The sequence below is a fragment of the Dipodomys ordii genome, unplaced genomic scaffold (genome assembly GCF_000151885.1).
Source record: "Dipodomys ordii isolate 6190 unplaced genomic scaffold, Dord_2.0 Scaffold96, whole genome shotgun sequence".
Lineage (NCBI taxonomy): Eukaryota > Metazoa > Chordata > Mammalia > Rodentia > Heteromyidae > Dipodomys > Dipodomys ordii.
This window is the reverse complement of record NW_012267312.1, coordinates 8143396-8155467: the sequence shown is the minus strand read 5'-3', so window position 1 is coordinate 8155467 and position 12072 is coordinate 8143396. Positions and strand designations below refer to the sequence as shown.

The window sequence follows — 12072 nt, the reverse complement described above, 5'->3', positions numbered from 1 at the left end:
CATTTTGATATTCCTGAAAGTGTTATCTAAAATGCTCTTCTCTAGTGTCAATGGAGCAGAGTTAGAAAACCTGGTTTTAAAAGTATGCTTCAATGGAGTTATCTTTAAAATGCTTTTAGGGGCTGGGAAGGTGGCTCAGTGGTAGAGTGCTTGACATGTATGCATGAGGCCCTGGGTTCGATTCCTCAGCACCACATAAACAGAAAAAGTGGCACCGTGGCTCAAGTGGTAGCCTTGAGATGAAGAGCTGAGGGACAGTGCCCAGGCCCAGAGTTCAAGCCCCATGACCGACCAAAACCAAAAAAATGCTTTTATGACTGGGAATGTGGCTTAGTGGTAGAGTGCTTGTCTAGCATGCATGAAACCCTGGGTTAGATTCCTCAGTACCACATAAACAGAAAAGGCCAGAAATGGCACTGTGGCTTAAGTGGTAGAGCGCTAGCTTTGAGCAGAGAGAGGCCCAGGGACAGTGCCCAGGTGCTGAGTTCAAGCCTCAGGACTGGCAAAAAATAAGATAATGCTTTAATCATGGGTCTGAAATTCGTGTTATTTTCTTAGCATGTGTTAGGCCCTGGAGTCCAGCTATATAGCACTTGCCAAAACAAAGAACCTCCCATAAAATGCAGGCAGGGCTATAGTCCAGAGGTGGTGGCTCATGCCTGTAATCTTAGCTACCCAGGAGGCTGATAGCTGAGGATCATGGTTTAAAGCCAGCGCAGTCAGAAAAGTCCATGAGACTTATCTCCAATTGATCACCAGAAAACTGGAAGTGGCCCTGTGGCTCAAAGTGGCTGGGTGCCAGCCTTGAGCAAAAGAGCTCAGGGACAGCACCCATGCCCTGAGGTTAAGCCCCATGACTGACCAAATAAACAAAAAGCAGAACTACTAGCAATACTGTATAAAATGATCCACAGGCCATGTATGAATATTAAATGGAAGTGAACTGTTTACCTTGGGTCCCATCCCCAAGCTACTATATATAACACATATTTGCATGTATATGCATATAGCATATACATGCAAATATTCCAAAATCTAGTTATAGCTGGCTGGGCACTGGTGGCTTATGCTGTAGTACTACTTAGGAAGCTGATCACAGTTTGGAGCCAGCCCTGGGGCAGTGACTCTCCAATAAACTACCAAAAAATCTGGAAGTAGAGCTGTAGCAAGTGGTAGAGACCTAGCCTTGAGCAAGAACTCAGTGATAGTGCCCAGGCCAAGTTCAAATCCCAGGACTAGTACGTGTACACAAAAATACATCAGCACAATTCAATGTCACAAAAATTGTGTGATGTCTTTACCAGCCATCCTTGAAGCAACCCATTGTTTGGGAAACACCAGTAGGTTTCTACAGAAGTCTTCATTTCCTTGGAATGACAAGTTACTTTTCAGATATATATTAGAAGTAACATATGACCTGTTTCATCTCACATCTAAAAAATACCCTATCAACTATTAATGCTTTAGAAGGAATGATTAAATTAGTAACCAGATCACAAGTCAATTTTTGAGCTGATTAGATATGAAAACACTTTTGATCTATAAATGATTCTTTAGAAAAATTCCTTTCAGGTATTAGTGGTGCAGCTCTGCATATTTGAGGCTCTGGGTTCCATCCCCAGCACACACGCAAAAGTCCTCGGATGCTAGAAACCCTATCTGAACAAATAAAAAGGAAAAACCAAAATTTAATTTATAAAGTTTTATTTTTGTATATGTGCTAAATCTTAGGAACTGTGGACAATCTTTATGTCAGTCTGTTGGCTTGTAAAAGGCCAAGAAGTAGAAGTGTGATTTGGGTGGTGAAATTTCCTTTTTTGGAATCTGGATTTCAAAAATAAAATTTGCACTCATGTGACTTTAAAATGTGCACCTACCCCTTTTCTTACACCTGTAAATTTGGAGAAGAGCTACATTTCTGCAAACACAAAATAATTGTTATGAATACAATCGGTAGCAAGTTCTTAATACATTCAGCACTTCTGTAGTGATTTATCACACCCAAAACTTCATTTTCAAACATGGAGCACTCATGTAGGTATAGGACCAATTCTGGTTGAATCTTATGATAAAACCAGTACTGAATGTTTTTTCTTGGTAACACAAAAGCTGGGGCAGAGGAGGTGTTGTCTTTCCTTTATCGTAGTATGTATGTCCTGGTACCTTCAAACTAGAGACCAAAACTGGGCACTTATCATGAAAAGGCAATTTTCTTATCCAGTTATAATTCTAAATAAGGCAGGATATATCCACCAAATTAACCGCAAAATTCAGCAAAGTAAAATAGTTGAGAGAACGTAAGCTGGAAAAAATCCTAATAAAAACCTGGAGGAACTATTCTGAAATAGATATCTGGATATTCAGCCCATTGGTTTCCCTCAAAAAAGTAATTGAAATAAAAAAAACTTCATCTTTTTAACCAGTATAATGATTAGAATTATTACTAATAAAAGTTAATCATGAAAAAAATAGAAAACATCTTAATAATTCTACTTTTGTATACATACTAGCTAAAGACACAAGGCTGGGAAATTATCACTGAGAGAAAAAAAATCAAGGAAAGATAAACAAAACCCCAAATATGGTTAGGTTCATTTCTGCCTCTATGATGCTGAACACGAAAATTTGGTTGGTTGGTGGAGAGCTTAGAAACAGCAGCAATGTGGTTTTTACCAAGTTGTACACCAAAATACTTAGATCCAATAGGGCAAAGCCCTAGTTCACACAGTTTTACAACTAAAATATCTTTAGTCTTTACGTTAACAGATTCTATCAATTTCTATAGAGCAATCATGCCATTTAGAAACCTGGGAATATTTTCTTCCAAAGGCAAACTAGTAATTCAGCAACAAATATTTAAAGTAGGAAACATGGCTCAAAACAAAAACAAAACAAAACAAAAAGCTGAGGGAGAATTAAATAATATTCAGGCACTTTTAAGATTTGAAATGTAAAATGTGCCATTTATGTTCAGAAAAAGACCTCAAAATCACCACTATATTGCTCTTACAATAACATGCATCTTAAAATTTCTGGTTATACATTAATGCTTGCCTAAGAGTTATATATAGAAAATCTGCACGAACAAACAAAAATAACCGTTCACTCTCCCTCACTCTGGTCACAAGACTTACTCAAATGGAGGGAAACAGGATTCACAAGCCCTCACTTGGCAGTATGAGGCTTGTAAATTCAAAGCAACCAAAGGGAATTCACCTCCAAAGAGAAAAATTCACAGCCTTTTAAAATGTCAAGTTTTTTTTTCCCCTTATCTAGGAAGTCACTGTTTTAAAATTAAGTACATGGCATACCTTCTTTTCTTAAGGCGCAAGAAAGGTAAAAACCACCTTTCAGATGGTAAGATGGTATAATTAATAGAAACTTGTCCAAATTAAGTCACTTCACTAGCTGAGGAAGCTTCTAACTGAACTGAACTTTTAAGTTAAGACTTCCAGTTGCAACTGCAAACACTGTACAACCTTTGCTTAAGCAAATTCAGGCTGGGAGTGTAGCTTAGTCATAGAGCACTTGCCTAGCATGCTCCAGGCCCTGGACCCCCAGCTCCACAAAACCCAAACCAAAACATACTTGAAATAAAGACAAAATATCTGATATCAAAATTTCCTAATATTAAAGAAAGCCTAGAAGCACAGATTGACTATGGAATGCTTACTGCAAGATACCTAAAGCTTTATCTTATGTACCTGCCCCTTTTAATCACAAAATAATGCAATGCTCAATTATTTCTTTCTTTGTTCAGTTCCAACTACAGCCTTTACACTTAACTGAATTGTACAAAATACAACCAAGCTTGTGCTCATTAAATATACATGTATATAAAAACATACAAAAAGTACAAGATTGATTGTTAGTAAACTTTTACAGTGTCAACATTCTATTTCTGTCTTTAGTTAAGGGCCAAAGGTCAAATATTTCTGTGCACAAAAACCCAATGCGATAGAAATCCTGAATTTGGTGTCATGCCTATGCAGGCTATGCACAGAATTAATTTTCCATATGTAGTCCTAAAGAAAAAAAAAGAAGAAAAAAACCCACAAAAAAGTAACCAAAAAATCCAAAAACACCACAGGACAAAATTTTCTTCTTAAATCAAATTCTATTTGTGAATCCAGCAAAATAATTTCTATAAAATAAAACAGCAAAGTATTTAAATAGAATAGGGTGGGCTGTATCTGTTTGCAGGGGTATTTGTTGTTTTTTTGACAGATTCCAAAAAAATTACACACATTCAAGTCACCAATTCTCTTTTAAATACAGTATTAACTGATGAGTTCCTTATCTTTAAGCAAATGTTTATTCTGAAATTTGAAACTTCAATTTTATTAACCAATATATTTTTTAAATTAGACCCTGCTTTGAACATTAAAATTTTTGGAATAATGGAAAAGGAGCTAGGACAATTCTCATTTTCAAGTAAAATTATGACTGAGCAGAAAAATCAGCCAGACATCTTGGTGCAGAGGTACTCCAAGTACTGTGGGATTCTGATGCCTTCCACATCACTGGGATCCAGCAGAAGGAAAGTTTTAGAAGATTTCGCCTAACAAGCTCTACTAAAGAAACAAAACAAGCACACCAAATACAGTCTTCTATTATGCTCCAGCTTCCTGGTCTAGCACATTTTTGCATATTTGTTTTAAATCTTTCAGAATTCCCATTACCGATATTTATGTATTCTTTGTCCCACCCAGAGACTGTCAAACATTAAAAGGAACATATATGTGCAACTGAAAACTGTCTGTCACATTTCTCTCCTCGTTTTATATTTTATATTCTAGGTATAAGAAGGAAAAGCTCTGAGCAATACAGCTGTCACTTCAGGACAACTGCAGTCATTATGGTAATTTTTTCCTCTGTTGGCTACACTAACTTGGTGTGAAGCCATGCTAAATGTTACAGCATTAACTATAGCTTCAAAGATATTAACCTAATATCAGAATAAAAAGGCAATGAAAAAAGATCTAGAAACAATGTTACATCACCAATTTTCCACATCAACCAAATAATTTAAAGGTTACCAGCCTTCGTTCATAGTAAAAGTGATTCCAGTGGCAAAGATTTATAACATGAAACTATCGGTGTGGCTGACATGAGTGGGCTGTTTTGTTGCACTGTTGTTTTATTTTTTTGTTTTTGTAAAGGAGTTGATCCAACTGCCACAAGGCAGGCAACACTGGTTGCAGAGTGCAGTGGGTATAAACAAGAAAATTAATTTTGTAGTTTTTGTAGATCTGTGAGTCTCATCAAGAAAAAAGTTTCTTGCTTAAGAATTAACAGTCAAACATTAATATACTATATACACCTTTGCCATTTACACATTAGCATCAGGCCATTTATTACAAAACACTATACACTTTCCACTGCAGGCGGGTTATATATTGACAGCAAATTTCTGCAGATAAGACAGTGAATAAACTCTCCACTCCAAGTTGATTAGGAATAGTTTTTCTAGTTTTAAATATTAGCCAGACACAGAAAAAAGTTGGACTGTAAGGCCTGGGTGCACAGTCTTGATGGAACCAGTTAAGTATGTGCATTTCACTGATCCTTAGTCTGAGGTGGGGAAACTTCTTCACTGCCTTCATAATTTTCTTGTGCTCGTTGGCCAGTTCTCTGAGGGTTGTTCATGTGATGTGCTGCTGGGCCTGTATATGGCTGTCCATGCACATGATTATTCTGGGAGGGGAGAAGAGATCAGCAGATTAGTAGGCAAACTTTAGTATAAATACAAACCCTAAATTTTCAAATAAAAGTGATTTTGAAGCTCTGTTTATAATCTTTGTCCAAAGTGATTTTTAGAAAATGTCAAAAATGTAGCTGCAAGTTTGACAACTAAGGCATTATCTTGTTACGGCTCTTGGCAGTCCAAACAGAAAAGCCTGCCAGACTCCACCTCCAATTAACCATTAAAATACTGGACTGGGGCATGCCTGAAGGGGGTAGGTGCCACCTGTGAGCAAGAAAGCAGAGGGAGAGCATAAGGCGAGAATCTACCTCTGGTTATCAAAAAAAAAACCCATTTTTTCCCCACACAATTTGTGAGCTGGCCTCCATTAATTTCTGATTTCTTCCATATTATAAATCTAAAAAAGATTAGCCATGATATATGATTTGCAGGAGCAACAATCAGGAACAGAGACAATGCTAAGAAAAACAAAAATGTTGAAGACAACACAGTAACCAGGCTTCTCTATCAGGAGTAAGCAAGTAACTTTTCTTGTGGAGTTTGTTCTTTAGCCTTTGACTTTTATTTTTGACAGTCCTGGGGTTTGAATTCAGGGCCTGGGTGCTGTCCCTTAGCTTCTTTTCTTCTTTTTTGGATGGTCATGGGCCTTGAACTCAGGACTTGGGTGGTGTCTTTGAGCTCTTATGCTCAAAGCTAGCGCTCTACCACTTTGAGCCACCGCTTCACTTCCAGCTTTTTGGATAGTTTTATTGGAGATGAGTCTAATGGACTTTCCTACCTGGGCTGGCTTTGAACTGCAATCTTCAGATCTCAGCTTCTTGAGTTTTTAGGATAATAGGCATGAGTAGTCACTGGCCCCAGGCTCTTTAGCCTTTTAAAATGCCTAAATCCTATACGGTGCTCTGTATATCTCCACAAGTCAAGTCAAATGTTAGGCTTAATTTTCTTTTTTTTTTTCTTTTGGTCCAGTCGTGGGGCCTAACTCTGGGCCTGGACACTGTCCTTCAGCTCTTCAGCTCAAGGCTAGCACTCTACCATTTGAGCCACAGCGCCACTTCTGGTTTTTTCTTTTTTGCTTATGTGGTGTTCAGGAATTGAACCCAGGGCCTCATGGCATGCAAGGCAAGCGCTCTACCACTGAGCCACCTTTCCAGCCCTACGCTTAATTTTCTAAATGGTACTCTAAAAATAAGTATGTTGACTAAGTATAATCATTCAGTATGTTTTTGTTTATAAAAACCGTGAAACCTAAGAAAGAATGCTTTAAATAATGTATGTCAAACTGTTGGAGGATGATGAATATCATCATCAGGGCTCTGCATATTTTGTGTCTGTCCTGGGGCTTGAACTCAGGACCTGGGTGCTGTCCCTAGTCTCTTTGTGCTCAAGGCTCTACCACTTGAGCCACAATGTCACTTTCAACTTTTTTGAGTATTTTATTGGAGGTAAGAATCTCTCAGGGACTTTTCTGCCTGGGCTAGCTTCCAACAGTGATCCTCAGAACTTACCCTCCAGAGTAGATAGGATTACAGGCGTAGGCTGCTGGTGCCTGGCTGCACACTTTTTTTTTTGCCAGTTAATTGGAGGTAAGTCTTTAGAATTTGTCTGCTTGGGCTGGCTTTAAACCTCAACCCTCCGATCTCTGCCTCCTGAGTAGCTAGGATTGTAAGGTGACAGCCATCTGTATTTATCTCAAAGTATTTATTTTTTTTTGCTGGTACTGGGGCTTGAACTTAGGACTTCAGGCTCACACTTGAGACTTTTCACTCAAGGCTGGCATTCTATTACTTGAACCACTCTCCCAATTCCAGCTTTTTTGTTGGTTAATTGGAGATTAACAGTCTCATGGACTTGTCTGCCTGTGCTGGTTCAGAACTTCCATAGATCCCAGACTATTGAGTAGCTAGGATTATAGGCATGAGCCACTGGTGCATAGCTTCAAAGAATTCTTAATTTATTACTATACCTTAGTGAATCATCAGTTTTACCAACTGCCAGCACTAGAGAACACACCTACTTGACAAGGAAACTACCAGTGCAAATCCAATCTTGCACCACAAACTCATCCTAACCATTCCTGCTTTTGATTCTAAAGCTAGTCTATAATTTCATTACTTCAGTCATAGTTAAAAGCTTGACCACCCTTTAAAATTAAGCATGGACTTGTTTACCTGCTGATATTGAGATCCAGGTGAATGGGGATATAATGGGGCATCTTCAGGTGGAGGTGATTCATGCTCGTCTGGGGCATCTTGGTCATCTGGCTCCTAATGTATTAAATATTTAAGGAAATAAAATTAAATGGGCAAAATTAAACTCATTTTTTACCTTTTCTAATTAAACTACACTTTAAAAATCAATCTACAAATATAACCTATTAACAAATTCTTTTACTGAAAAAAACAACTAGAACAATTAAAGCAACTAAAAATTTCTCATTTAGTTTTTCTTAGAAATTATCTCTTAGGTTAATGGAAATTTCTCCAGAAGGTCCCCACATTAACTTAAACAAAACTTTATAAAGCAATATAACCCCCTTCTACATTAACATAAGCACTGGCCTATAAAATAAAAGAATTACTTTGCTTTCTTCCATTTCTATCTGTTGCACACTGGTGGCGTTTTTTACCTCCTCTGGACAGAGTTCACAAGCTTTAGCAAGAGTCATCCTAGCGCTATGTGATCTCTCCAAGAAATAGCCATTTGATGTTTCATTGCTTTGCACTGGGGGAGACCAATTGTTGTAAGTATATTGAGGATTGCCCGTGTATGGTCTTCTTTCAAGTTCATCTCCAAGCCATTCTACTGCCCAGGTCCACTTCCTCTTAAGATCTCCATTGCCCTTCAAAAGAAAATAAGATCCTATAAGTAAGAGGATTTGGAATACTTCAAAGGTAACTTAATGAGAGAATCCCCATATTCTCAGGAGTCTCTTAAATCAGAATTTTTCATTCTGATTCAGGTTTCTAACAAACTGTAAGGAAAAACCTCTCACCTGTAGGATTTGGTAAGCGACAGGACAATTGCTAAAGAGAGCTACCATACATTTTATACACTGGTATGCTCTTTTTTGATAATGATTCTTAGAACGCTGGATTGTGTCAAATAGCCCATCTCGGTCATCTGGAATTCCTTTAAGGGCATTATGAATTCTAAAAGAGAACCAGAGATAAGTTAAAAACTCTTAAAATGTGGTAACAGCTGACATTTACTGTCTAGTCTACATGCTACTCAATGTCTGCAATCTAGTCATTTAGTTTAACATTACACCGTTGGTATGATTATTAAACCCTTGAGCAAATGAGAAAATGAGTGGAGCTAAACTGCTTATTCAAGGTCATATAGCTAACCAGAAGTGTGATTTACTTACCAAAAGCCCAAAATTATTGACATGTAATGTTATTATTTGGACTTCACCAGAAAACCGTGTAGACATCCAGGTACAGAGAACAAAGAAAGGTTTATTGCTGGGAAAGGGGCCAGCAAGACCCCTTCTCACAAGGGAGAAGTGAGAAGAAGCGCTGGCTATTGTCTGAGGTGACCTATATAACCTAGGAAGTTTAGGAGGGGCTAGAAGGGGCTAGGAGGTGGAGACTCTCGTGTGGACGGGTGGGCCAGGGGCTTCATCATGGTGGACTAGGATTTATGGCTGTCGTCCAAATAGTAGATAAGGGGCCCTTGTTGCCTTATATGGTGGTAGCTGCCCCAGAGAAGTGCCATTCCAAGGTAAAGGGGGTTGGCAGCTGATTATTTACTGCCTTTATTACATGGGCCTAGCATTTGCCTAACAAGGAAGCATGCTAAGCTGTGGAAAGGGGAATGAGCATACTAAGCTATGGGAAGGGAGCTCTTTGGAGTAACATGTAATTTAAATATATAACCAGAATTGAGTTTAGGGCATTTAGAGAAATGCAAATAATCAAGTTTATAGCTGCCATAGTTGAGAATAATTTGCTTTAGAGGCCAGTTCATTTTTTGTATGTTTTTTATTGTAAAAATGTTGTACAGAGGGGCTACAGTTACATGAGCAAGGTAATGAGTACATTTCCTATTGAGCATTGTTGCTTCCTCCTTAGGTCGGTTCATTTTGTAGGGTCAGACTGAGACAGGATCTAGCTATGTACTCAGCCTAGCCTTAAACTTCAAGACCTTTTGGCTCTCCCTGACAAAGGTTGGGATTATAGATGGGATTTGTAAGTATATACCTGGGCTGGGAATGTGGCCTAGTGGTAGAGTGCTTGCCTCACATGCATAAAGCCTTGGATTTGATTCTTCTGTATCACATACACAGAAAAGGCCACAAGTGGCACTGTGGCTCAAGTGGTAGAGTGCTAGCCTTGAGCAAAAGAAGCTCAGGGACAGTGCCCAGGGTCCTGAGTTCAAGCCCAGGACTGGCAAAAAAGAACATTACCTGGGCCAGATGGCTCACACCTGTAATACTAGCTACTCAGAAGGCTGAGACCTGAGGATCATGATTTGAATCCAACCTGGGCAGGAAAGTCCATGAGACTCTTGTCTCTAATTAACCAAACCCGAAGTGGAGTTGTGACTTAAGTGGTAGAGTGCTAGCTTTAAGCAAAAAAGCCCAGGGACAGTGCCCAGGCCCTGAGTCAAAGCCCCACTACTGACAAAATAACAAAAAAACATTATCCACCAGTAAACTAAATGTGATATATGTAATTCCATTCATTGAAATATAATATAGCCATAAACCCCCAAAATGCTGATGCAAGTTCTAATATGGTTGAACCTTGAAAACATGCTGAGGAAAGCCTGTAGACAGTGTCACATATTAAATGATTTAGTTTTCATGAAATGGCTAACCGATGAATTAATAGAGGTAGAAAGCAGATTAAGGGTTGTGTAGTTTTGAAGCAGGGGAACAGGGAGTGATCATGTAATTGGGTATAGATTTCCTTTGAGTCATAAAAATGTTTTGAAATTAATAGATGCAGAATACTGTGCATGCACTTTTTAAATATATATTTTTTATTGTAAAGATATTGTACTGTGTATGTACATTAAAACACTCAATCATACACTTCAAAGTGGCTAAAATGGGGAGTTATATAATTTTACCTCAATAATACTTTAAAAATTACAGGCTTGTGCCTGTTCAGAAGGCTGAGACCTGAGGATAGCAGTGAAAAAAATCAATCTGAACAGACAAATCTTATCTCCAATTAACTATCAAAAAAAGAAAAAAATCCAGAAGTGTAGCTGTGGCTCAAGTAGCAGAACACTAGCCTTGAACACAAAAACTAAGCCCAGGCTCTGAGGTCAAGCTCCAGAACTGGCATTAAAAAATAATTCTGGCACTGTTGGTGCAACCTTGTAATCCTAGCTACTCAGGAGGCTGAGATCCAAAAATTATAGCTCAAGGTTAGGTCATAAACAGGGCAGAAAAACTGGCCAGACTCTGTATCCAAAACAGCTAGCAAAAAGTAGGGCTGGAGGCATGGCTTAAGTGGCAGAGTGCCAATCAAATAAGTGTAAGGTCCCGAGTTCAAACCCTAGTACTGTCCCCCTCCAAAAAAAGTAGAGAATTTTGTTGAAAAGAAATGATTATCTTGGCCTGGGAATGTGGCTTAGTGGTAGAGTGCTTGCCTAGCCTGCAGGAAGCCCTGGGTTTGATTCCTCAGTACCACATACACAGAAAAGGCCACAAGTAGCACTGTGGCTCAAGTGGTAGAGTGCACCTTGAGGAAAAGCAGCACAGAGACAGTCCCCAGGACTGGTAAAAAAAAAAAAAGAAATGATCAGTATATTGTGTGAAACTTGGACAAGGAGAAATAAACAGAAAATAAAAATTTGGGAAGGAGTACTTGTTATTCACATTTGCTCTCACTTTTTTGTTAGTTGTGGGGCCTGAACTCAGAATCTGGGTGCTATCTCTGAGCTCTTTTGTTCAAGGCTAGAGCTCTACCACTTCAGCCACAGAGTTTCACAGACTTTTCAGCCTGGGCTGGCTTTGTTTGAATTGTGATCCTCAGATCTCAGCCTCTTGAATAGCTAAGATTATAGGCATGAGCCACCAGTGCCCAGCCTTTGCTCTCACTTTTTTTTTGGCCAGTCCTGGGGACTGAACTCAGGGCCTGGGCACTGTCCCTGAGCTTCATTTGCTCAAGGCTAGCCCTCTACCACTTGAACCACAGTGCCACGTCTGGCCTTTTATGTTTATGTGGTACTGAGAAATCGAACCCAGCACTTCATGCATGTGAGGCAAGCAGCACTCTACCATTAGGCCACATTCCCAGCCCTGCTCACTTTTTTTTTTGGGGGGGGGTCCGGTCGTGGGGCCTGAACTCTGGGCCTGGGCACTGTCCCTCAGCTCTTCAGCTCAAGGTTAGCGCTCTACCACTTGA

At 39.1% G+C, this 12072-nt stretch overlaps 1 protein-coding gene across 1 annotated transcript in view; it reads right to left on the bottom strand.

The window, feature by feature from the left end:
• Window positions 1-1687: 1687 nt before the first annotated feature.
• Usp9x (ubiquitin specific peptidase 9, X-linked) overlaps window positions 1688-12072 on the bottom strand; it is a 117565-nt gene continuing 107180 nt past the window's right edge. The window contains exons 38-41 of the mRNA XM_013026742.1: window positions 8703-8859; window positions 8289-8549; window positions 7879-7974; window positions 1688-5697 (exon numbers count right to left, since the gene is read on the bottom strand). Coding sequence (XP_012882196.1) covers window positions 5560-5697; window positions 7879-7974; window positions 8289-8549; window positions 8703-8859 — 652 coding nt within the window. The 3' untranslated portion in view covers window positions 1688-5559. The remainder of the gene's footprint in view (window positions 5698-7878; window positions 7975-8288; window positions 8550-8702; window positions 8860-12072) is intronic.